We start from the raw sequence: 27,543 nt of genomic DNA, 5'->3' as shown, positions 1-27,543 counted from the left end.
CATGACCTTTAAAGGTCCCTTCCAACCCAAACTATTTTATGATTCTATGATTCTCTATCTTATTTGCATTAGGCAACTCTAAAGACAGAAAATAAATCACACAGTTCTGATGCTGTTATATGCATGGGTTCTGTGCAAGGAGCTTGAAAGCTAACTGTCACGGAATGTAATTTTACAAGAGAAGGTACCTCCTTGAAAAAATCTGCTACTGGATTTTTTCTTTTCTTTTTATGGAGAGCAGATACAGAAATTATGAAAGGCCTAGCACTGGTAAATGAATTTTGTTCTGCCTCCTGCAATGTCAAAATGTTGTTTTAATTTCTAAGATAAAATTTCTCATTGTTTATAGCAATGAAGAAGAACACAAAATCAGAACCAGGGCTTATACATCTTGTACTTCAAACTACCCTTATTATTATTATTATTATGTCACAAAGATGAGTTCTTTTGTAGAAATGACAATATGTGGCTCCATCTCTATTGTATTTCTGTGGTTTTCAAACTAGTAAAAAGTCTACTATACTTGGGGGCAGGGGTAGGATGGAGAAATCATCAGTCCTCTCCTTCTTGTTGTTTCTAATTCACTATGAAAAAAAAATTAATCTAAAATCAGAGCAACACTTCACAGTTCTGGTTAATTGGCTACATCTATTCCATCTCCACAGACCAGCAGTATAAATGTAAAAGGACTTAAGTGACCAAGACTAGGCAATAGCTTCAATTCAATAAAAAGAGTCAACTCAAAAGTATACAGTTGAATTCCGGAGGGACAGTCTTCTGTCAGTCTTCCATTACAGCACAAAAAAAAGTTCACATTCAAGTAAGAGAAAGAGGATATTTAAATAAATATACATAATTGTAAAGATCATTATACTCGTCACAGCACCTGCAAGAGAGGAGATGTTTGATATTTCAATATAATTAGAAATCCACTGGATTCAGCTTTTTCATTATCTTCTTTGATTATCACACAATGATTTGGCTCAAAGTCTAGTGTTAGGTAATAGTCCTTGATTTCTTAAAAAACAAAGTTGCTGTTACTAGCCCTGTTGGAAGGAAATGTAAAGACCTTGGATTGCTTTCTTCTCAATTTCTGCTACTGGATTGAAACTCTGCACTCCTGAGAATACAAAAGAACCTGAAATGACTGTCCATTTCTCGGATCATTTCTTACATTTCTTCATTTTTCTTAAAGTGTCCTTAGGCAGAAGACAAATTGACAGACTGGCACAGTGTCATGCCTGGAAGGGAACAGCGTGGGTGACTCAGTTTTTCATTGGATAGTTTCAGACTTTCAGAGAGACAGAGCGAGTGCACATCAGCTTCTGAACTGCCTCTGCAATAGCTATTATTCATCTATCCAACATTTCCTCACTGTTTCTTTCTGTGTTATAGAGAGCTCACTACCCAGCCTCGATGTCTCAGTCTGAATCATAAACCTACTCTTCCACAGAAAACAAAAGACCAGCTTTAGCTCACTTGGGAGATAAATATCTCTGCTGAAATTTCACACTGCTGAAAGTTACCTAACCAGGTCATACATGCTCTTAATAGGAAAAGAAGTTCCCACTTCAGAATCCTCTCAGGAATAGCAATCAGGAATAGCAATCACTTCTTTTCAAAAGCTTAAAGTGCATTCATGTGACAAAAACAAACAAAGAAACAAGCAAAAACCCCATCACCAATAAAGAACCCAAACAAGCAACACAAACCAAAATGATAACAGTCCTGCTAAGATAGCAATGTTGAAAATGCAGTTAATAGAGACTGCCTTTATTCAGAGGCCAAAATCTGTCAGGCCCTGAATTCCTGCTGAGTATTTACAGTCCTTTTTAATCATCACAGTATCAACAACTACCTTTATTCCTGAGCTCAGTTACAGGGTTTGGTTGTTGGTCTTTTTCCAACTCTGTACCAAATCATAAACCAGTCATCCTTCTTTGCTATGAGAGCATCGTGATTTTGTGAAACTGGGGAGATAGATTATACTGCATGTAACAATCTGGAAGAGGGCTTAATGATCACTTTTTCATAAATGGATGAAATCTCATTGCTGGCTTCTCTTGCTCATTTGCATTATATAGCTCAACAAGCCCACCAGCTTGGTGCAAATATCAGTGCAACTGCAGAGGCACTTATAAGTAGGAGAGAAAAGACTGCTTTCACATATCATAGCATAGATGCCATGAACTGCTCACGAAATCTTCACCGGTGGAGTTCTTCAAGGCTGATAAATGTGTGTAGCATTCTGGGGAGTGTATGAACAGCTATAGAAGACAATTGTGGCAAAAGGGATTCATCTTGTGGAGTAAAAATAGAGGCTTCTTAGACATCATAGACCTCCTCCTCCGTGGCATGACCAACCTCTCCACAAAGTTGGCGGAAAGTGTTGCGCCTCAGGATCTCCCAGCCACGGTGAGAACTAGTTCTGGATGTGCTTCGTGACAATGACAGAGTAGAAAATTCCTTCTTATACAGGATGTCTCTGTTGATTTCCAGCTTTTCGGAACCTTTGTCATAGTTATCCCTATCCTGAGCCTTAAATGCTTCTGTGTACCGCATCATCTTGTGTTTGTTGGGATCAATCCTGTCTTCAACTCTGTAAGAGGATTAAAAAACGTAAACTGAACAATGTGCAAAAGTACCAGTTTATCCACAAAACCCCTCCACAAAAACAGGCATGCTGATCTTCCAGAAAGTCTGCACAGAAACAGAAAACTGATTATAGGCAGGGTGCTAGGGGCTGCTAGCACAGTTATCTCCTAGACATTTATCCACATCATTGACTTCAGTACCTTTGTCTGCCCATGGTTTCTTGTCCTTTAACTTATTTCCCAATCATGATTTACCCTTTCCATTATGCCAGTTGTAAGCAATTTGAAGACTTAACCCACCTGAGTCTAGTTCCAGACTCTTTGTGTATAGGCATATATTCATCTATTTCCTCTGTTCTTGACTTTCCTCCATGGCTGTCAGACATAAGGATGCCCCTTATTCTTTGCTGCACTTTAAAACTCCACTCCCATCAACCCTTCTCTACATTACTTATAAGCTGTCTTCTGAAATACTGTCTCATGCTAAATACAATGAACATACATGTAATTTGACAGAACTAGTTCACAGCAACACTCTTTTCTCATATCATCCAGTGCATAATTGCTCTTGCAATACATTGTTTTATTCTGCATCTTGGTCTGAAGGTGTTGCATACTGGTATCATTTTAGGTCTTGCTTGTTCTTTCTAGTAAACCTGAAAATCTACAAGGCTCAATTCTCTGTCAAAAATTGCAGAAAGTTCTGTGCAGGGCCAGGAGTTGGACTGTGATAATCCTTGTGGGTCCCTTTCAACTCAGAATATCCTATTATTCTATGATTTATACAGCCGCCACTCCCCCTTCTGGCTTTACCAGCAGAAGATGGTGCAGTTAGAAAAGACACATGCCCATAAGGTAAATCATTTCTTACCTGGCATAAATATTGATTAAAATCAAAAATAATGAGGAATTTAGTTTTATCTAGACTATAGATATCTTGTTAGTTCAGTGCCTAATCCAAAATCCTGGACATAAGACTTTGCCACCTGATGTAGTTGTTGCAAAATATGATATAGTTACTAGAGTCACATGAGAAAAGAATCTTAACTCTAATTATTCCAGTTCTGATTTTGAATCATTTGTAGAGCAGTTCATTGCTGTTGAATGCCTAATAGATTTACTCTAACTCTGCCATTTCATATATCTAATGGATAGGGTCAGCCAACCAAGCACACCAGTGAAGTTTTGTGATACTCATTATGGTAAGTTTGAAAGAAAAATTCAGGCCTTGCAACTCATGCAGTTTCTGGGGTCTGTCCATGTAACTACTGGATAAGAAAGCATCATCAAATTTCAGAAAGAAGTGCACAGCAGAGCTTTCTGAGGGGAACAGTGTTTGCCTACCAGTCACAGACAGAAAACAGATTGGGGTCTGTATTCTGTAAGGAAAGCTCTCCAAACACTCCTCCCCAGGCCATTGAAAAGGCTCTTTATTAACACCCATACATTGGATTCTTCTTCTTAGATCCTCACATGCACACACTAGAAGAGAACTCACCTGAGATACCATCGGTCCCCTAACCCATATTCCCGACCACAGATTCCCGAGCGAGGCCAGAGACACCTTGGCAGTTTCCGCTCCAGCATGACAGTAGTAGCGACAACCTTTGGAATGAAAAAAAAGAAAGAACTTAAACAAATTAGAAAAAAATCTGACTCTCTTTCAAAATTATCAGTTTTGTGAGCACTGACCCAAACCATACTTCATTACCAGTTCCCTATGTAATGAAAAAAATAGTAGAGTCAATACTCCATTTATTATAGGGCAATCACTATTTTAGGTCTAACTGCGCCATGTTTTGTGGAAGCAATGGTGGCCTTAAAACAGTGTTAAATTTCTTTTCTTTTATGATTGATGACAATGAGTAGGATAATCAATTTGCAATCAATTTGCAATCAATTTGCAAGAGAAGAGGACAGTATCTATACTCACATTAACTCACCACAACTTACCAATGTGGCCACATGACTACATTTAACCATTTGACTGATTGCTTTCTCACAGAAGAGTACTAGGAAATGGATTTCCTGTTGATTACCTTATAGAACTGGTTGAATTTTTTTGCTTTCTGAGCAAGAGATTCAGGCCAACTTCTCTTAATAGATCTTAAGACATCGCTAACCTTCATGCAATCATTACCTTGCATTCTATCCCCCCTCGGTCAATCTCTATAATTATAATTTAACTCAGTTACACAGAAGTGTTATTTGCAAAAAAAGACATCACTTTAATTCTATTTAATAAGAGATTCTGCATGCAGGGAACAAAGAGCTAGGGAGACACAAAATGCACAAGAGAGGCTGATGGGTTTCTAGCTGTTATTTGAAATAAGGTAGGAATGCCAGCCTTAACTAGATTACCTGGGCTCTCCAGAGCTCATCCTGCTCATGGGCCACTCTCCAGTGGGTATCACCCATCATGGCAATTAACAAGTTGAGCATAAGGAGGGCAGCAATGATGGCAAAAGCAAAGTATACCACGCTGTACATAAAAGGCAGGTCCACATCATAGTTTGCAGGGCCATCAATGATAGTGAGGAACAGCTCAAAAGTGGTGAACAAGGACATGGGATAGTTGTAGAATTGCCCAAGGTTTTCAGGATTCTCTGTCTGGAAGATGATGTAAAAAGCTAGAGGAGAGCAATGAGGGAAAAAGAGAGTTTAACAACAGGAATCACATTCCAAGAGAAACAACAGGGTCCTGTAGGAGATTGTGACAACAAAAAGTGGACTGGGAAGGAGCTGCATGTGTTTCTATGCTAGTACAGAACCCAGCAAGGACAAATCCCTCTATAGAATCACTGGTTTCTACTATAAAATGACCCAAAATTACTTTGATTGTTTATTTATTCTCAAATTAGTGAACTTAACTTCCTCAAGGATAATAAAGCTATGTGTGTTAATCTCATTTTCCACAGACAAGTATCAGAAATGCAGTATGTTTTTAAACCTGGACTTACACATATGTGGGATTATCTGAATTATCCTATTTCTATTACCCTGGAAGGAGCAAGAATTGAAAACCAAACTCATGAGAACAGAAATTAGTATTGGGAAAGTGACCACACTTAGAGAAATAGAAGCTATATATCATCACCACCTTTGCCAGCTTTTCAGAGGGCAACCAGAGATTAAATCAAAATCCACACTCTTAATTCATACCAAAGCAGTTGTCAGGGGTAACATATTGCTGTTTTTTCTTTTGTAGACTCACCTGATGCAAAGCCTAATATCACCACAGCCATGAGCCAGCAAAAGCGCATAAGATCTCCAAATATCATCTGTAGAGAAAAGACAGAGCCACCATAAGGCCCAACTGTCCCACCAAGTTGCAGTGCAACCCTATGTAAACATTTTCCCAGATTCTAAGACCATGAGCGAACTAAAGGAAACTTCTGAACCAAAGAGAGAATGTGAAAGTCCTAAACCCTCTGTGCAGACAAGAACTTGCCTGTTTGCCATTAATTCTAGTCCCGAGAGAGAAAAAGTATTCTTACAGTTCTTCCTATCCTAAAAGAGGTGTCAGGACATGTGTAAAAAGTCTGTATTTGTTTGTGTCTTATACCTTCTGGATCATGATGGTAAAAGGCCCAAGCATCTGGAAGCCTCGTGCGAAGTACATGACATTGCACCATCCTAGCACCAGGGCAAAGGACATGGGCACCACCTCTCCAGTGGTGCTGGTGAGACGCATCACCATGGTTACTAGAATCATGCAAGCATATGTGATGCTGCAAAGAAGAAACAGTGAAAAAAAGTTCAGTGGAGGAAGATTCAGTTGAACCAGTAAGAGAAATAAGATAAGGAATACGCTAAAAGAATGGAGAAAGTGACTCATCTGGCAAAAGACAGCAGTGGGGGAAATGGGACAAAATATATTTACTGGACTTAAAAAGTGCTGTACTTACACAATTATGTGGAAAGGACCTCCTAGGATTGTTTGTCCAAAGTATTTCGCTGCTCCAACTCTAAGGATATCTGGGATCTAAGAGAGACATCCTATTAACTTTAGGACTCAGATTCCATCATATTACTAAATGTCATGGTAACCACATACATTCAGAGGTTCCTGGGGACAGCTGCATCTGCTTTTTTTGATGGTTAACAGATTGATTTCTTTGTTACTTTAAAATCAGAATGGTTGAGGCTGGTGGGCCCTTCTTGGGATGAGACAGAGGTTGCTGGATAAATACTTGGGCACATTAAGAGACATGTCGCAGAGAGGTGCCGTGCCCCAATAATGGAGATAAAAAGACCTTCTAGGGGAATCAAAGGAGTCTGTTGTTATTCACACTGTGTAAGCTGCAGCCTAGCCCCAGGGTCCTGACCAAACATAGGAAGATGGACTTGTCCTTCTGGAACATAGGGTAGTAAAATATCCTGGGTTGGAAGGGACCCACAAGGGTCATCAACTCCAGCTCTTAGCCCTTTACAGGACATCCCCAAGAGTCACAGCATGTGCTTGAGAGTGTTGTCTAAACAATTCTTGATCTCAGAAAGGCTTGGTGCTGTGACCATTTCCCTCGGGAGCCTGTTCCAGTGCCCAACCACCCTCTGGGTGAAAAACTTTTTCCTAACATCTAATCTAAACCTCCCCTGACTCAGCTTCATGCTGTTTCTTCGAGTCCTGTCATTCACCTTGAGAGTGAAGAGATCTGTACCTACCCCTCTGCTTCCCCTCAGGAGGATGTTGAAGACCCCAGTGAGGTCTCCCGTCAATCTCCTCTTCTCCAGACTGAACAGACCAAGTGAACTCAGCCTCTCCTCATACGGCTTCCCTTTCAGATTTTCACCATCCCCATGGCCCTCCTTTGGACACCCTCTAATAGCTTAATGTCTATTTTATATTGAGGTGGCCAAAACTGCACATAATACACGAGGTGGAGATGCACCAGTGCAGAGTAAAGTGGAACAACCACCTTTTTTGACTGGCTGGTGATGCCTTGCCTAATGTACCCCATAGGCAGAAAGCTGCTTACAACACCTGTTTTATTTTCAGTCCTTCTTGGCATCATCCTCTGAGATTTCTCATACAAGTTTCAGTCTTCTATTTCATATTATAGTAAAATCACATGGGGAATAGGTTTGTTCTAATTTAAATAACTTTCACTTTTTTTGTTGTTTTTTGGAGAGTTCATAGTAAGGAGAACAACTAAATACGTTCACCTCAGAACTCTGGTTGAGAAAGGCTGCTGTTACAGGTCCATAGAGTAAATGATCTCCAATTAAATATAAACTTTTCTGTGTACACACAGAATTCACTTCATCCAGCACCCCTAAATATGTGAGTATTTAGGGGAGCTGGATGAAGTAACATCTGGGAGTCAGCTGGACCCACAGATGGTGCTAACAGGAACTGTGGCACTCCCCTGCATATAGTATTTGAGAGTATGACCAGTCCTTCTAATTGCTTCTTCGGCACATGGAGTCTTACTAGGACATTGTCACAGTCTCTGTCTCATCTAATAGATACTGCTGACAATGTCTATTGCCATTTACCTAAGAGTAAGCAAATACCCTTACCAACTGGTGAGCACAAATCCATGTTAGTATAACAAGCAGGATTTGTCTTGACAAAACTTGAAACTATGCAGCTCACCATTTCTCTTACCTCAAGGACCAAAATTACTACAGCTCCAATGACTGTGATCAGCTCCCCCACCAGCCTCAGCTCATCCTCATATGCCACATAAGATTCCTGGGGAAAAAAAAAAAAGGAAATGGAAATTAAAAATAAATTTTAAAGAAAGTGAAAGTAAATTTAAAAAGAGGATAGGGATGAAGGCAGACTACTGTTACTACAATAAACATGACTAGACCTGGCAATGCCACAGGAACCAGCCCAGCTCCACAATGGAGAACAGAGCACATCTCATATTCCTCCCTGACAACGGTCAGCTGGCCGAAAGAGAGTACAAGGACAGCTGTAATATGTGAGGACTGGGAATGGCTTGAACTTTCCAGTTAAGTAGGTTATGTGGGAATTGCCCAATGCTGCCTATGGGGCCCTGACTCCTACAGTCACAGTACCTGCAGCATTTTCTGGACATAGACTGTATTGTCTCTGCTGCTTGTTTTGTTGCCCGTTCGGGGTTTCAGAGGTCGGTAGACGCAGCACATAGTGAAGCAGACCATGTAGAGTATATAGAATAAAGCCAGGAAACAGAAATAGGGACGACCATACATATTCCACTTCAGGCTCACCAGCTCCTTCACAGGTGTTAGGTCCAAGATCTGGCGTGCCTGAGAAAGATAGAAAGAAGTAGTTAATTGCCATAAACACATTTTTTTTATAAGCATCATTCACACTGTTTCCTGGGAGAGTATTAACAAACTATTCTCACCTATGCTATTCAGAATTACAAAGTGGAATTTATTTTGAAAATGCAGGTTTGGATTTACACAGTTTGACAATACAGAGTTTTGGGAAAAAAGTAAAAAATATATCCTACAGAGAACAGCTTTTGAGTACCAGTGGGAAGTACAAGAAAAACATTTTAGATACTGGAATAAGTTTGTCATCTATGTAGGACCATGGAACTGAGGATGACAGAATATTCCTGTTAGTAGTAGAACACAAATTTTTTATCAGATGTTTAAGATAAGAAAACCACAACATTTTCCCAGAAGATAGATGTACTTGTCCAACTCTCTATGGCTTATGTAAAACAACTACATTTTAGGTTTCTGCATTATATTGTCTGAGTGATAATTAATTGAATCATCTATGCCAAGCCTTCAGCTTCTGTTAGAAGACTGACACTCAGAGCATAAGCAGGAGAAACAGGAGCATAAGAGGAGAATTTGACCCACACACTACGAGAGAGATAATGTACCTGTAGGTGTTCAGTTTTCTGTAGAAATCAGTATTCTAGAATTCTTTGCATAGGAAAGTAAATTTCATTTTCAAAGGGATGATATAAATTTGAAGTTTACTATAATCTTCCTGTAGATTAACTCCCTTCTATTGTTTTACTTTTCATTCACTTAAGGATCAGAAAATATATCTTAGTACCTCTGTGTGTATGCATTCCCCTTAATATGAGAGAAACTGCTTCCGACTGGGGGTTAAAGATGCCCTGGGAGGGTATGATAACATGAGGTAAGACATAGCATTCCTCTAGAGGAGACGGCAAACATTTTGGGCCAAACATATATCAAATGCACAAAAGAATAACTAGGTCTACATCAAAAGATTGCAATTGCACATTTTTAAGAGCATTCTGGAAAATAAAGAAATCATTATATCTCTTGATGTTAGGAGGCATCTTATCCTTTGCGCTATATGGATGTTTTGGGATAAGAATAGGTACAATATTCTGCTTTCTTCTAGGATTATGATTTAGTCTTCTAAAGTGAACAACCTCTAAGGCTGCTCTTCCCTGAATTTCTCTATGTATCACCAGCCATAGAAACATAGACTATTTTGCATAAAAGCAAATTAGAGTTTCATAGACTTCCTCCACACTGTACAAAGCTCTCCAATAGGTGAAACTTCTGTTAGAAAAGTTTGACTAAAATTTTGATAGATGGAAATAATACAGGATGCGTAGAATTGGGCTAATTGAAGTGTCTTCTGATTCATTTCCTGTCCTATTAGGATTATTTAAGGTGACTACAACTGACAGGGTGGTGTACCTTGTAAGTCTTATGGAAATCTGTCTAAGTGTGCCATTACACTCCGCTATTTTTGTCTTAGTAATCCCTTTACAAGTTTTTGAGCCTAGAGCAGAGATAATTTGTCCCCTTTGTTTTGAGTCATAACCAGTCATTAAATGAAAGGAATAATAACAATGAGTGGTTTTAAAATGCATTCCAGTTTAGGACTTCTGAGCATAGTCCTGTCTCACAGGGGCATTGTGAGAGTTAACCAGAATCGCAGTTGTAGGAAGACACTACAGCTACTCTACAGGTACTTAGTATGTCTTTCAGTTTGATGAGAGACAACCCTTTTCTGTAGCTTGCTCCTACTAAATTCTTTCCATAATCTACAAGTTTCACACCTCAGAAGAAACTGTATATAAAGTTTCTTCTGAGAAAGATGTAGATGTAGCCAGACCTTAATAAACTGCTACACATATTGTATTCCCTGCACCACATGGTATGAAGTTCTTGCTCTATGGATCATATAAAAGAGCTTGAACCTTCAAACTCATCATGTTTCTCCTTTTGTAATCACCATGGTCTGCACATAGAAAGCACACAGTGTCCACAGTACCTCTCTCTTCTTGGTTGATACAATGAGCTCAAGGAAGGACTGATCTTCAGCCCAGGAGTCAATCTCTGTGATATCATAGAGCACAGTGGTCAAGGGGCCAAAAGACCAGAGATTCTGCTTCCTCTTCTGCATAAGGTATTGAAACATCTGAGGAGACAAGAAGAGGGCCAAGGATATCAGAATCTTTCCTGTATATGCATTTGCAATGAGTGTATTGGCAATGAGAACAAATAAAGTTGTTAAAAACCCTTAATTATGACATACTTTTTCTTGAACTTGGTACTTGCTGTGGTCCTCATATCTCTCAATCACAGTAGATTAAGTGGAAGAACTTTTTTGATTCCTATTTGGTTATTAGCTCATGTTTGAGGTAAAAGATGAGTGGTTTTTACTCTAAATTCTAATCAAACTGCTAGAGTTATTTGACACAGTCATACATCCTAACAATAGATTTCAGATATTGATTAGAAACACAATTCTTTTATACTCTTCTACAAGTTTTCAGAAAAGAGGTATGACAAGGGAAATGATCCTGTCCTTACTGGATCTACAGAAGAAATACTAACCACATTTGTCTTTTTGTTGAGGGGAAGGATGAGATTTTGCCTAAAATGATAAGGTTTTTTCTGTGAATAAATGCCTGTGTATACCCAGAGAAATTTCCCGCATGTCACATTTAGGGTTATGAACTCTAGACAACAAAGACAACAATTTCAGTGAGACTTTCAAAACATTACTTGGGGTGAATCTTTCTGTTAATACCTGTTTAATTCAAATGCTTCAAAAATTGGGTAAAAAATATCTATTTTAAGATAAAGAAATTTTTTATAAAGGGTCTTCTGGTCGTACATGGCACTTTTAGCAAAAAAAAAAAAGTACTTGTTACGATCTTCTACCCACTAAGAACATGCACAAACTCCCTTGGTCTGAACGATGTTATTTCAAGTTCTCCATTGATCTTTTGTATGGAGGTACCAGTGTCACACAAACTCACCACAGTGTTGCCTTCAACTCCGGCCAGTTTGAATGGAGTAAGACCCTCATTGTTAGGGATCAGTTCCAGTGACCCTGATCCCTCTTTGTTCCTGTCATAGGAAAGAATCAGGCTGTACATGTGGCAGGCAAACGTCTTATTAGGCTGGAGAACCAGGATGTGAAGAACAGTGTTACCTATGAAGAAAGCAGACCAGATAAATTATGTGGAATAGCCCAGCCCTGTGCAAAGACTGAGAATTGACGGGTGGCTTTTATTTTCCTCACATCCCTCATTCCACATTTGCTTGTAGTGAGAGAAAAATATTTGAGTACACAAACGACAGAGTCTGAATTAAAATGTCCAGATTCTCTATATGCCCCAGAGTACATACCCAGAGAATCTTGAGCTCTGATGTCAGCTCCATTTTCAATGAGCAACTGTACAATTTCCTCATTTCCCACACAGGCAGCAAATGATAAAACATGCTCTCCTGCAATGAAAGGAATGGGGAGAAACAACATTAAGAACCCAGGAGGTAGGAGAGGTAGAAGCATGCTGAGGGAAAATTATCCATGCTATGAAGCCAGAGGATATGAAAGGAAGAATTACTTTAGGTAACCTGTAAATTTTCTGCACCACTCCTCATCCTACTCAGAAAGGAAAAGAAGAGCTGCCCCACACAACACTAAAAGAATGAAGTATTCTTTTCATGAGTTTACCCCCATAAGAAGGTTGACAAATAATTCGCAATATATGCTGCTAGGAAGATATTAAATTACAATTTTTATACAATATATTTTTTTATACATGCAAACATATAAAATGTGTATTATTGATATTTATGTAACATTTACATACTCAGATGAAGTCTTACTGTCTGATAAAAAGTGTGTGTCTGATGACACTTGGAGATAGGACCCTCTGCTTACCCAGTTTAGATGGGGACTAAAGTAAGCCTCCCTCACACCCCCTCACCACTCTGCTGGTTTCCTCCTATAGCAACAAGGGGAGAAGTTAAGGTTGTACCAAAATAGAAAAGGCTCTGGGAGCTGCGCCTGAAGAAGTGCCCAGTGGCCTGTGCTGTGCTGGCATCGGCTCCTCTCTTAAGCAAAGCCTTCACCAAAGTGATGTTCTGGTTCGCTGCTGCAATATGGAGAGCTGTCTGCCCTGTAAGACACAGAAATAAAACCTTGTCTTCCAAGAAAGTAACTTCAGGCTGATCAGTAGCCTACAGTTCACATGTCAGTCATGGTAAATGGAAGATTTTGGGACTGCATCCACAGCAACTATAGGAATTAGCTTTGAAGTTATCTCTGTTGGGTGCAGAGGGTTGTATGACAGATTTTCCAGAGGTCCCATTCTACTTAAATCTTTTTATGAAATCATGAAAATTGACTTTACAACCTGCCAAAAAACCTCAACAGGATGCACCTTCTAGATTTTTTTCCATGGAAAAACAAGACATGCCACACTCTTCTGGGAAGCAAACTATACATAATCTTGCAATCTCACAATAGCCAACAGGTCCACCTGTGGTTAAGGCCTTTGCATGTTTGCACATGTGTGCACTTGCATTTAATATAACTCCACCTTCCATTTGTATGTTGGCTTTGCTATGTAACAGTTTAGCAATACATTGAACCCGGAACAGTATAAGCCAATTTCCTAAATGTACAGGTAGTACTTCCTCTCTTCCCCTGCAGAGAATCCTGTCCATCCTCATTCCCAGCGATGTTACCTTCATAGAGCTCTGATGTCATCCTCTCATTGACAAGCTCAGGAGCTGCTTCCATCAGAGCCACTGCCACCTCCAAGTTATCATACAAGGCAGCTACATGAAGGGCAGTCTCCCCCACTGCACCTAGAAACAGTAGGAGAAGCATGTGAGTCATCTAGACATTCAACTGTATGGGACAAATGCAGAAATAAATTCATTGAGGTGGAGAATTATGGGAGTGCTAGGTCCTCCCTTGAGTACTGCTTGGTACAGCCACATAATTGCACAGTCTCTGTCCTTCACCAAAATCTGACAGCTGAGCAGAAACATCAGGTATTTGTACCTGATTCAGGCAGATCTCAGGCCTGAAGTGAATGAGCACATTAAGTCAGAAAACTCAGTTTGTTGCAAAGCTTCAGACACAGGCTGCTAATGCAAAGGTTTTAGCAAAATAACAAACTACTCATTGTAGGGAGCTCTTGCCTTCCACAGAAAACCATTTTTCACAAATAATCTGAATTACCTCTCTGATAGACATCGCATGTTCCATCAGTGAGAAGTTTCCTAATGGCTGCAAGGTCATTCTCTTTGGCAGCCTGGAGGAGTGGGGATTCCCAGATCCTGCAGTCAAGAAAAAGAGGCTCTTAAGAAACAAAATCAAAGACATGGTGCCTCTTTCCAGAGCTAGCATGGCCTTTGCTCGAGACAGTATTTTCTTGAACATTTTCACTGAAAAATGCACATCTACTGTCTGAGATGTTCTTTCAATGCACAAAGAAAGAACAGGCAAAAGCAGAGCAGTGCAATTCTAAAAACCTGGTGAGATCTTCGTCTCTTGGCTTACTGAGGCTGAACCATATGGTGGCAGCAGAGGGAAAGATAGGAGAAAAGAATAATCAAAATGTTTCTGGTTTGTATAGCCCACATTTTGAGGCATAGAAGATAGTGAATGGTGAGTCATTTATGCACCTCCTGCCGGTAGACTAGTTATCTCAGGAGACAGAAAAGGCCAGTTGTTATTTCATGCAGCACAATAAATTAAAAAAGTAATCTGAATTGCTCCCATAAGGGATAGAAAGGTACAAACAAAATTGTCATTTGTGTTGTAGCAATGCTTCCTATGATATAATTAAAAGAATGAACTCTGAAATGTAGTTCCTCGTTATACAAAGTCATGAAGAAAAATTTGACAGCTTAGCTATTAGCTACTTTTTTCTCTGATGCTGAAAGAATTGAGGAAAATGTTGAGAACTGCAATTATGCATGTCATGAGTGGTTCACTTATAGTTGAAGCATGTCCTTGAATCTTCCTTGAGGATCTGAGTTGTCTGAGTAGATCCTTCGGGGCTGATGAAGAATTTACAAGTACAGCCACCAAACTTCACTACAGCAAGATCTTTGTAAGTAAACAACAGGTCAAGGGAGGTGATCCTCCCCCTCTACTCAGCTCTGGAAAGGCCATCCTTAGAGTCCTGTGTCCAGGTCCTAGGATCTTCAGCACAAAAAGCTACTGGAGCTACTGGAGAGAGTTTAACAAAAGGCCACAAAGATGATTATGGGACTAGAGCATCACTCATATGAGGAAAGACTAAGAGAACTGTAACTGTTTAGCCTGGAGAAGAGAAGGCTTGGGTGTTGTTCTTATCAATTTGTATAAGCACCTGAAAAGAGTTACCTACAATGTATGCTTGCTCAGCATCCAAATAATCTCTGCCAGTTTTCAAAACTATGAGTTGGCTACCAAAAAATCACAGAAAATTAGAACAGAATCTCCTAATTTGGGGTAAATATTTCTGTTATCCTTCAATATCTTCAGGTTTATCTTTTAATTCATAAAGAAAATGTTTTGGGGTAGGGTTTTTTGCTTTTTCGGTTTTATACAAAAAAAAGAATTTTAAGTATCCCAAGTTCAGGAGCTAAAGATTTAAGGGGAGGAAAGACCTCCAAATTCAAACAAACAGTTTATGGCTCATGAATTTTCAATATGAAATAGAAAGAGATTCCTCTTTCCAAACGGGAAAAGTTCAGTTCCAGATCTCTGTTCAAATGCAAATTTTGAGCTTTTTCTCTCACCTCTGCTTTATTGTAGTATAGATGTTTAATTTGTTCTTGATTTTCTAGCATGGCTTAGGTCAAGCTGTAATGTGTGATGCAGGGATGTCTAAGGATTACAGTAGAATAATAAAAAAATTCAAGCTGATACGAAGAACACCAGCCCTCATTTTTCTACCAGACTCAGTCTGTGTTTTTACTATAGTGTAACAACTGCCAATAGTCTGAGTGTTAAACACACACACCCTAAAAAAAGTACATGGGACAAGTATGTTGGTCAAATCTAAAGACACAGTCAATGCTTTCTCCTTGTGATGTTCTGTATATGCTGGTATTATTTAGTTACAAGATTTTGGGGATAGGGTTTATAGGGTAAATAAACCCTATAAAGCAATAGGTCTTTTGCATTACATGATAACACTGATGTGAGAATACATTACCAAGGAATATAACTCTACTATAAACTACAAGAAAATTCACATCAGAGACAGAGAGAATATAAATGGCCCATTGCAAAAAATGTTTTCTTACTATTTGTGCGTTTTAAGTATAGGAAAATTTAACAATAAAATGATAAGAAAACAGGCAACATAACTTCTGTGGCTTACAGGAATATATATTTCTTGCTTTAAATTATTCTGTTATGAATAATGAAATCCTGAAGCATTTTTTTTTTTTTATGTGCCATTATCTCTGGATTTAATCCACTTGAAATGTGAGAGTTCTGCACTCCTTTATAGTGGAAAGACAGTGTACACAGTGGAGAAAACTTGGGAGATAAAGCAAAACAAAGAGAAGTACCAGAATTACACAGATAAATAGGAATCATTTAAAGTAGTGTATATTAATGGGCACAGGCTACAAGTAATAAAAGCATAACTGATATATCATTGGTTTATTATATTTATCATTCCACAAAAGGAGCATTTCCTGACACCAAACGCTCTAGAAAGTAGACTAGAAAAACTCTGAAGAGGAGAATAAAATATAAAGAACCATCCTCAACAAATTAGGCAGCCATTCTGAGATATTTTTGTGTCCTCCAAACTCTTAGCCTTGCTGCTTAAGGAAGTATTCCTTCTATAGCTTACTCATGCGTCAGTGCATTAGTAGCTAATGACAAGATGATTTGATGAGAAGATTGCATCTAGGATCAGACAAATAGGAATTAAATAAAGAGGCACTCTGAGGAGAAGTCGTAAGATCAAGTATTAGTGAAGTCAGCTTGCCACCTCTGCCACTATTTTGGCTGAAAAAGACTCTGTGTTGCTGGAAAATGTAACTTTCAGAGGCAGGAAGTGGAAAAGAGGTGGGGTTTCAATAGTATAAACAAAGCTACAATTAATATGTTGATGCTTTACTGGGTAGGCCTTTATCCCTCAAATGACCTCACAGAGGAGGAAGGATTGGGCAAGAGACAATGTAGGAGGACACAAACACAATACCTTTCTCACAAAAATTACCAAAGTCTTTGTAAACAACTAATTAAATTAAAATACTGCTACAAAGAAGACGCTTAATAAATACTATACTCTTTTGGAAACCGAGAGCAAAATTGTCAAACATTTCTTCTTACTGTAGCAACCTCCAACTGGGTTTAAAAAGCCAGAGTTCTCAGGCCAAAGATCAAGCCAGAAGAAGAACGCAGAAATGTTAGTAAATGTCATGGCACACTGCCTGTAATGTCTCAAAGGTTCTTGAGTTACATATTTATAGCATATGCTTTTACTCTCATTTAATTTTCTGTCCCATAATTGGGGAAACATTTTACTCCCATTTAAAACATACCATTCTAATTATCAACTAATTTTTAATATATTAAAGCAATGTACTGAGCATATAAATGTCAAAAACTAGGTGAAGCAAATTCACTAATATAAAAAATTACACAAAGTCACCTGAATTTAGAACCTTCAAAACATTTTCAGTTATTTAATTTCTGTATATTTAACCAACTTTCTTCCTGACTGATCAAATGCAGCATGAACTTTACATTTTACAACTTGACTTCCTGTGTGTCAAAGCAGCAGACAGCAAAATCTGTAACTTAGTCTCTTAACAGAGCTGCCTACAGTAGATGCTTAGTTTCCATAAAGAACCATCATGTCACTGGATGGAGAGGGTGGCTTTCAGAGAATTATTCAGCAGAGACATATCTAGACACCTTGAGAAGATAATTCAGCACATCTTAGTTAAACTCCTGTTCTAATCCTGTTCGTTCCCTTCAGCAGGTATGGAATCAATAGATACTGAGCTCCTAATTTAGCCAGATAAGTTAGGTTTGTAACGTTAGGCAGTATGGATGTTGTCTTACAGGATCAGTTTAGGATAAGCACAGTTACAAGGCAAACCAGTAGTTCTGATGGGCAACGAAAACCACAGCAGTATCCACCTGGATGTGTTCCTGGGTTCTTCTTACTGAGCTAAGGAATGTATCTATGTTGAGGTACTTAGTAAGCCTTGATCATGTGTTACTATCGTTGAGTTTTCTTCATGGATTATACAATTATGTGCTCAGGAAGTGTTTTTCCAATATAGGTGAGAACAAAATCAGGAACACCTGCAAATCCATTGTGAAACAAAGAGAAGATATAATGTAGGTCAGATTCTGACTGAGGGAGTACTGTAATACAGTTTTAAACAAGGTTAAAGATTTCATGAGCACTTTCTGCTGGTAATATGTACCCTTTTGGGTTTACAGCTTCTTAAGCACTTCTTTTGGAGTGCATCCTGCTCATTAGACTTATGGAGAGATAGAAAATGCAAGGACTAGTCCATAAGTCTTAACTCTGTTATGAAAAGAATTGGGATTTATATGGTTATTCTTTTAAAACAAGGAAACATATTAAAAATGTGAACTGTCCGGACAACAACCAATTGTAAGTTTCTATCTCAAAACTGAACTCATCAGAGGGGCAATGAAGCATCTCTGTCTGTTCTTCCCTTCTCAGATTCTAAACCTTCAGTCACTCACTGTATAGAATTTTCCTATTGCTTGCTCTAGTTCAAGTTTGCTTCTGTCTTCATGCTTTATCCCCATAGATAGTCAGTTACTGAGGTTCTAAAGCAATTATTTCTATCTAAGTTATAAATTCATCAGCAGGATATTATTTTAGCTTTCTCTTCTTTCCCTGTTGTGCTGCTCAAAATATCAGTGTTCAACAATGCATCATGAAATTGCCAGAGGAGATTCATCATCTCCCTTCCTTCTACTAGCATGTGCATGTAAATATGTGGAAGACTTCAGGAGAGCAGAGGAGAGCACAGAGGAAGCTAACCAGGTGAGAGGGATCCAAGCAATAATCTCGCAAGATGGCGAAGAATGAGTTAGGAAGCAATTGCATGAAGTGAAAAGAAGACAGATAACAGGGGCTTGGACAATCAACAGGGTCAGCACATTTCTTCAGCACTAACAGCAAGACTCAGCAAATTAACAGCCAGTGTCTGTCAAAGACCTTTCAGCTGAGAGTAAACAGACATTCTCTGGAAATAAATTAAACAGGTTAATAATTGCCAATGATACTAGACAAGAAACTGATAGGGAATTCTTATCCCTTCAGATATTTAACTATCTACCACACTAAGCAGTAGAAATCTTGGTCAGTCGTTTCCAGCAGGGCATTCTCCTTGTGTTAACTTCTTTTCTTTTTTTTTTCTAATTCTGCGTCTGAGACCATTCTCATGCTAGAACTGGATTAACAGTTCAGAATGTTTTAGTTGTTATTTATTATCACTAAGTCATTAAAAAAAATGTTCTCTGAAGCATTTGTAATCTCTGAAGCATCTTTTGATGCATTCTGCATCAAAACTTCTAGCCCACTTCAATACAGATTTTCTTGCAGTTTTATTATATGTTATGTTCCTATGTCTAATCATTTTCTCTAACAGCTTTGTAGTTTGGGATGGATTTTTTTTTCCTCTGGGCACAAATTTCACGTTTACTTCTTCACAAGGAAACCTATAGCCAAGTTTAAGAAGTCAAATAACTTCCTAAACCTATGAGCCTGAACCATGTCTTAGGCACTGAGGTGGGATGTGTGTATGTCTGTGCATTGCTGGGGAAACGTGAGTTCTGACAGACCTTTACATCTGTGAAATTAAGGAGGCTTGTTTTCCATTATTAGGCTCAAAGCTTCCATTAGGATGAAGTTGTAACAGCCAAAGAAAAGACCAGAAATGCTGTCACTGTTGCTTTTGACTTTATTTTACATCCAGTGAGGGAGTTTCCAATAGATTGTTCTTTGCATCTTGACTACTCAGAAGCACTGTTATTGAAACATATTATAAATGAAGTGGTGGAACTGGAAGCTGCCAATTTTATTTCACCGTCACCTTTGGCAGCAAAGGATCTGATTAATACTGACAGGCATAGCAGATTTTAAGACAGGACAATTCTATGTTAATTGTGGGCTGAAAACTCAGTAATGTTGTTTATACAACTGAACAGTAAATCTATGGTGACATCTCATTCACTACCAAGTTAAGAAAGATTCGTCTAGAAGCTGAAGGATCTCTGGGTCCCTGTACAACTCTTAAGCAACTCAGTTTACTAGCATTAGACTAAGCTACTTTTTTATCTGTGACATGTTTGTTTTCAGGGTAAGCAAAGCAGCTTGCTAATATGTCTGTGAGGCTAAAAAATTTGGAAAGTAAAGGGGATTTAAAGTTTGTATTGTGGCATCTTTGGAATGACCATCTCTGCAAGTTATGCAAATTATTCCAAGAACCTCTAGTGTATTATTTCTCATAGCACAAATTTCTATACTTAATTAATATGTAAAAATATTTTGAGTGGTTTGGGTTTGGTTTTGGTTTTTTTTCAAATGTACCACACAAGTTAACCATTTTATTGTCATTAGAAAATCTAAGCCTCAGAGCACCCCATGAAGGCCACTAATCCCTAAGCAGCAGCTGTGAGAGAGAAGAAACACAGAGAGGAGAGATTATTTATCAGAGTTATAGGCAGAAGAAATAGTAGAAAGAAAATATAACATAATTTTATTTATTAGTTATTTTTTATGAATAGTGCAATTCTCATATGATGGATTTTCTAAAATTACATGGTAGAAGGAATTTGTTCACATTTCCTTAGAACCTCTTGCCCTGGACTAAAAAAAAAAATAAAACAATGGTTCTCATAATTTCCAGAAGATCTATTACACTGTGACAGGCATGTGATTCTTCACCTCTACTAGGCCCAAAATTTCATAAGTATTTATTTCTTTGTTTCCAATCATTATGAATTTTGTTGAGGATTTATGCTTATATGCTCTAGGTTATATAGATCCCAGAGTTGGCTTCCAAAGATAATTCTAGAAAGGACATAGGAGATGTGACCACTGTCCCTGGGATTCCACACTGAGCTACAGGCTGTTAAAAAAGGAGAGTCTTCAACAGAAAGAAACCAGTAGATGAAGGCCAAATAAACTCAAACTCTTCTTTAATATTAGGAGACTGTATCACATTTCCCAACCCTGGTTTTTCCTTTGGGAAATGTTATACATTGCAGTATTAATATCTCTCTGAGGAAAATGCTCAGATCTACTCCTAATAAGATTCAAAGAATTGTTTCACATGAAGAAAGAGAATGAACAGCCATTCCAGTGAGGGTGACAACTACCAAAACAGTTAGCCTTCAGGTATTATTATCACCAGTTGTAGGACAGAAATAAACACTGTTCTTCTCTTGCAGACTTTCTGTGTGCAAACAGAGAGAATATCAGTTAAATAATAACACATTTACCACTGGCTTTCAATAAAACAATAGTAGAATTTAATCTCTGCTAATTGCTCTATGTGTTCCAGCACTATTAAGACTAAGAACTCAAACTGAAGCCACAACACTGCAGTTCTGCACCACAAAACGACAGGATGTAGCAAAAGCCCTCTTGGTGTTCAACAGTTTTTCCACAAAAGCAGAGGTTTTGAAAGAGTAGTTCTCATACACAAATCACCATACAAGGTCTTCCTGTTGTATTTTTCTATCTGTACATAACCAAAAATGCAAAAGCAATAAAACTGAATTAAGTCCTCTGCAAAATGTTCATTTTCATTCTCCTCACACTGAGCATCTCTGGGGACAAGAAGGGAAGAGTAGGATAATAAGAGGAAGAATTCGTCCTGTCCCTTTTTAGGAAAAGAGTTTCCATTGGCACCACGTAATTTCTGACCAAATAGCAGAAAACTTATTTGTGTTAGTTGTAAGTTGTGGGAAACATATAGACCTAGAATGGAAAAAGAACAACTGTGTCCCCATACAACCCTGATTTCACAGACAGTGATATTGTATGCATTACATGTGTTCTTACACAGATCTTTATAAAAACAAAAACACAGGAAAGGGAACTATGGGGACCACTGGGATTGCACTATAGTGATTTAAGACAAGTTTATGAAGACGAGTTTATATTCCTTACAGGTTTTTCTGTTTTCCTCTATCAGTAGCAACACACAATATGTTCATGGGACTGTGCAGCACATGACTAGTGAGGAGTAATGAGCAAAGAGAGGGTCGAATGGCAATCTAACAGTAGCCTATGTGAAAGGGAGCACCAAAATGGAAGGGGCCAAACCCTTCTTGGTAATTGCCAACAATAAAAAAGGGACTAGAGCATCAAGTTATGATTTTGGAGGTTCAAGCTGAATATTTGGGAAAAAATCCTTTTTCTCTAGGAGGATACTACAACACCATAACAGGTACCTGGAGCTACAGTAGAATCTCTGGCCTAGGAGGCTTTCAAGACTGAGCTAAACATGACTTAAGCAATACGATCTGTTGTTGGCAGTAGTTCAGCTTCAAGTGGGAGGTTAGATAGAGATCAGCACATCTTCCTTCCACATCACTTTGACTTAAAAATGTGAAGATAATGTCATAACTACAAAATATTTTTATATTACCAATATTTATTATTAATTGATATTAAGTGTTAGTATGGAACTAATATAATAATATAATTGATTTAATACTTTAAATATATTTAGACTTCTGTTTTGTACTCATTTGGATATTACAGAATCTGCTGAGAACTTATTTTTCAGTTACTTGTGATGGTTTTCATGAGTGTAAACACTTCAGCATTCCATGGAAATACTATTGTTCCCTTTGCCCCTCCCATTTTAAGTGTGTTTAAGTCCTATTGCTCTGAAGCAAACTTGAACATGCTTTTTTACTTGGTCAGAAGTTAAATGATGATATATCTAAGTTCTTTCCCTACAGACGAACACGTACCTTTGTCCCTTTTAAGTTGCTATCCTGCTTATTTCTATTCATATATGTGTGTATACATATACATATGCATAGATAAATATCTTTTTGCCCCCATAGATGTTCAGAGTTTTGTACAGAAGGAAAAAAAGATTTTATAAGCAACTGGAAGCAATTTGTTATTTGAGTAATGCAGCATTTGTGCATGCAGAAATGACAGGGAACAATGAAAACCAGATACAGCTGTATTTCCATGAACAGTCCTCCATTTCTGTGGGTGGAGGGAGCAACTCTGCACAGCAGTGAAAAATACCCTTGATTCAGTACTCACATGGGAAGACACAAGCAATCTTCTGGATAACAAGCTCTGAAAGGAGTCACTGTACATGTTGACACCAATGTCACAGGGGTGAGAAACAGCAGTCCAACTAAGGAGGTGACTGACCACCAGAATGTTGGACAATATTAGGTCTGCTCTATCCCACAGTAAGGGCAACATTTAAAGACACAGAAAGCAGAATTCTCACAAAAAAACTCTCTGCTATTTCAACTGACTGTAGCATATACATCACACACAGTCTTAATAATAATAATAATGGTAATGATAATAATAATGAGAATAGTAATAGTTAAAAACAAACCTTCATGAATTTTCTGGTGAGCTTTACCAATGAAGCAGGAAAAACAAGAGTATACAGTATTAATTTGTGACTGAAGTCCTGCACTTGGTAATTTAATTTCGACCTAGTAAATCTACCTGTGAAAGCAGATAAGATTGGCACTCCAGAAGCATTCCACCTTGAAAGGAGAAATCTGATAGAGAAAAGTGCTCCAGGGTTGTTTAAAGTTTATCTGCTGGCAGAAAAGCCTAAGGGGAAATGGTGAGTATCAGCTACAGGGAGAGAGCAGCAGCAGAAAGGGAAGACAAGAAGGCTAAAATACACTGTACCTTTTCTGCTGGAGTAAGTAGATTTCATCCAGATGTTTATCCCAGGATTTTTTGCCTTGCAACTTCTGACTTAGTCCATTCCAGATCCGGGAGTAGAAGGGATTGTTCTCCCCAAATAAAGGTACCCCCATATCAGGTCCCTTTTCCTCTGTTGCCTAGCTGCCTGAAAGCCAGCAATGCCCACTTAGAAAAAAGTCAAGAAAGGCTCACTACAGGTCACCACTCCTCCAACCCTAGTCGCTTACTTACAGAGGAGACTGTCTGTCAACTGCATCAGCTGATCAAAGTACATGTAAAAACACAAAATAAAATCACTTGTTCCTAGCAGACCATACCTTGAACCTCATCAATTACTTAGTTTCCAAAATAGCCCAACCCAAAGGTGTGTCTGATTTAGAAGAAGCTCACCAGCAGCCTACTGCTCAAAAAGACCCTGTACAGCACTGAAGAATTCATGTAGCATCAAAGTCCTAGGCTTCTAGTATTTTGATTTTGAAGTCTAGAATTTAGAAGCAATCATCCTCTTTTTGTATCTCTGAATTCCTCTGGAAAGCGACATGTAAGCAATTTTGAAACAGACAGCTGAACAACTCAGGCAAAACACCCTTAAGGTGAGTGAACATGTGGGAACGTGCCCTAAAAGACAGGGCACTCTGGGAAGGTAGTATAGAGGAGGACACACCTCCCACCTCAGCTGTCTGCAAATCCCATTAAAGAAATTATCATTACAGACTCCACCTTCTCCATGTAAAACAAAATCACTTTACTCTACAAATTGGAAGAGTTTATGTAGATTAATACATAAATTTTGCATATTTCATTTTCCTTCAATGTTCTAAAATATCTCATTATGTCTTCACATTTCTTCCAGAAAAATCTTATTCAGGAAAGGGATGAAAATTTTTATGTAACAAAAACTAGTTTTTGGAACAGAAAAACATAACTGGGGGGAGGGTGCAAAGCAGTAAAGCCACTATCAAAATGAAGAGAGGAGACAACCTTTTTCTTGTGAAGAAGCTGGAAGCTATGTAGGAGAAAAAAAGAAAAAGAGAAAGAAAAGAAAAGAAAAGAAAAGAAAAGAAAAGAAAAGAAAAGAAAAGAAAAGAAAAGAAAAGAGAAAAGAAAAGAAAAGAAAAGAAAAGAAAAGAAAAGAAAAGAAAAGAAAAGAAAAGAAAAGAAAAGAAAAGAAAAAAGGGAAAAGCTCCTAGTTTCTAATCTTTTCCCTAAAGATCTGTCATAGTAATTTTGCATCTTGAATCAACAGAAATATCTCTTTCTTTTTATTCCTGTTGTAGCAGAAAAGACTTCTGTTCAGGATGCCTGGATCTGGCAGAATCAGTAGGTAAGGGAGAAAAGTGTATAAAGCAATAGGGCTGAGTCATGTCTTTGAAATTCCTGATTTGTTAAGAGGTTACTTAGACATACCAAACCAGGATCAATATCCAAACTTCTGTGAACTCATGATGTATACATAAATTGCCACACAGAAAAAAAAGTGTTTTAAGGCAAACTCAAGAAATCATATTCAAAAATGCAAGATTCGATGAATTGACCAGTTCTAGGAGAAAGTGTCAAGTTAATTTGTCATAATGGGAAACAATGTATTACTTGCTACACTGAGAGGTTAGAGTTTATACCAACCAGGTGTTTTGAGCATATATTGTGTTTTTAACAATATATGAGGGTTTTCTTTAACAATTTTAATAACTGATGTTGTTATATCCTAGCACTGTGAGGGGGGGCGTGGGAGAAGCAACTCCCCTCAAAGCTGAGAAAGATATTTAGGCATTGAAGTGTTAAGTACCTGTGATTGACAAACACAATCTCCTTTAATCCCAAGCGCAGAATACTTTCTACTGCTTGTACCAAGCAGTACAAACCCTAGAAGACTGGTATCAGCAAGCCAAGCAAGCAGCAACCCATTCCTCCCTTCCCTGCGCAGCACTGCCACACCAACAGCAGCTCTGAGGTATAAGAAATGAGTAACAGTCAGACAGCAGGTTGAGGAGGGTGTTCTCAGCTAGCCATGGAAGCAACAGCTGCAGCAGCCAGACATTTCAAACAACTGTAAACCAGCGTCTCAGGTGGACTCACCACATTGTCGTGGGCGTCTCTTTAGAGCCCTCATTATAGCTTCAGAGTGCAGTAAAGCTGACCCAATAGTTTTCTTTTATCCACTTGTATGAACATAAAGTCTAAGAGATGTTTTCTTGTAATTCATCATAGAGGTCATTTTCCATGGTAATAGAATATGGAGATGAAAGATGAATGAAATATGTAAGCATATGATATGGACCACAACTTCTTTAGCAGATCATACCTGTTAAGCACGGCTGGGCTTTTATTCTAGTAGGAGGCTATAAATAGTTTTTTTCAAAAACTAAGGACTTGATAAGGCCTCGTAGTTGAGGGGTGGATTGTAAGTCTGTATCGTTTTGGTGTATGTGGTTTTCCACACACCTGTAGCTGCTTTTAGCTCTTTGAATCCTTTTCCACAGCTCCTGAGTCATGCTGTGACTGGTTTCTAGCCCTTCAGCTCCTGACCTTATTCTAGTTCTACTTGTTTCTTATTCCAAGCTCCTACCTCAAATAGTGTCTTTATCTTGGCTGTCATTGATGCACTTTGCAAGTGTATGTCTTGACTTCGTTTCTGGCTTGGACTGATTCTGACTGACCTGATTCCAGCTTGGCACTACCTAACAAACATGGTAGATGATGTCAAAATCTCCTTACCCACAAATTCCCTCGTATATCTATAGTCCATCAGTAGTACCGTAAGCATGAAGAAATTGCAAAACACAACCTGGTCAAATGTGTTCCTCACACTGCAGTGTCTAATGAATGAACTGACTTCTGGTGAACCTGAAACTTAAGCTAACATTTTCCAGCAACATACTTGAAAAGGAAAAATTGTTACAGGAAAATTATGGAAGAAGACCACAGGTAAATTTTTCATATAGTCTCCAGTTTTATTTTCATCTCAGCCATCTTTTCATTTGCTTCTTTCTTTTAAAAATAAATCAAAACTGGCCTACTATAAAAGCAATTTCAGTGCTAATGTAGAGACAGACGTAATTTGCACAGTACCTAGATTCCTTTCCTTCTGAATGTTCCTGACCCTTACATTCCATGTTCTTACAAAACTCCTGTTAACCTTCCTGGAAATTTTGAGTGCTGAAGGTATGTAGAATTAAATCCAATGTGCTTATCTAGTGACAAATCAGGGTGGGAATCCTTTTTTATTTTTTTTAATCTTTCTGTTTTTCTCTTACAGTGTCTTTAGAGGAGGAAAAATTGCAAGAGCTGGGTGATACTGATGTAAGTGTAATCCTAGTCTTTCACAGAATCCATAGGAATGTGAACTCTGAGTAGCAGGAAACAGAAAAGATAGAAGGCATTGTAAAAGTAAGGGAACCTATTGAAAACAAAGGAGCAACAAAATTAGTTAGACATGGTAGATGTCCCCCATTTTGATTTTCTGAAAAGATTTTAAATGCTTCCATTAAGCACAGAAGATTATGTAACAAGTAGTATCAGGAAAACTTACACAAAGTGGCTTTTGTTGAGAAAGGAAAGAAAGGGAAGTCAACTCATTTATTATGATGACTTGAAATTCTCTTCTACATTTGCCTTCCAAATTTGGCCCCAGATTTTAAGCAACTGGTAGATAAATTGAGTAGCATAATTAGATGCTTAAGACATCCAGAGCACTGTACAGCCATTGAGTAGCCAAGTCATCTTGGCTGGCATACAGACAATCCAAGTTGTCTAGGTCAGAGATAAGTATTGCCCCAACCCTTCTGCCTGGACAAATTTCTACACAAAGATTTACC

The 27,543-nt window shown here is 38.3% G+C and overlaps 1 protein-coding gene across 2 annotated transcripts; it reads right to left on the bottom strand.

Moving 5' to 3' along the window:
- On the bottom strand, nucleotides 1-24,330 carry LOC113952018 (transient receptor potential cation channel subfamily V member 6-like). Of its 2 annotated transcripts, none has more exons than XM_027653679.1 (15): nucleotides 23,711-24,330; nucleotides 14,029-14,126; nucleotides 13,527-13,649; nucleotides 12,815-12,955; nucleotides 12,180-12,278; nucleotides 11,807-11,982; nucleotides 10,813-10,959; nucleotides 8,799-8,837; nucleotides 8,206-8,292; nucleotides 6,503-6,579; nucleotides 6,160-6,325; nucleotides 5,809-5,875; nucleotides 4,956-5,224; nucleotides 4,093-4,199; nucleotides 1-2,599 (listed from the first exon to the last, which is right to left on the bottom strand). In XM_027653679.1, the coding sequence occupies exons 1-15, from the start codon at nucleotides 23,839-23,841 to the stop codon at nucleotides 2,326-2,328; spliced, it is 2,001 nt and encodes a 666-aa protein (XP_027509480.1). In that variant the 5' UTR covers nucleotides 23,842-24,330; the 3' UTR covers nucleotides 1-2,325. The 2 variants fall into 2 exon arrangements, with proteins under 2 accessions (XP_027509480.1, XP_027509479.1); XM_027653678.1 differs by having other exon boundaries at nucleotides 8,625-8,837; nucleotides 23,711-23,841.
- Nucleotides 24,331-27,543: the final 3,213 nt, after the last annotated feature.

The sequence above is a fragment of the Corapipo altera genome, unplaced genomic scaffold (assembly GCF_003945725.1).
Source record: "Corapipo altera isolate COAL_440 unplaced genomic scaffold, ASM394572v1 61, whole genome shotgun sequence".
Taxonomy (NCBI): domain Eukaryota; kingdom Metazoa; phylum Chordata; class Aves; order Passeriformes; family Pipridae; genus Corapipo; species Corapipo altera.
Note: the sequence above shows the minus strand (reverse complement) of the source record. Positions and strands in the feature narration are given on the sequence as shown.

Bases quoted from the DNA above. Each gene is read 5' to 3' on its own strand.
- LOC113952018 (XM_027653678.1), bottom strand. From the start codon at position 23,841: ATGGGGGTACCTTTATTTGGGGAGAACAATCCCTTCTACTCCCGGATC. The intron at 12,956-13,526 runs GTAACATCGCTG...TGTGTCTTACAG, and splicing joins GACATCAGAGCTCTATGAAG to GGCAGACAGCTCTCCATATT. The intron at 8,293-8,624 runs GTACTGTGACTG...TTTTTTCCCCAG, and splicing joins ATGTCCAGAAAATGCTGCAG to GAATCTTATGTGGCATATGA.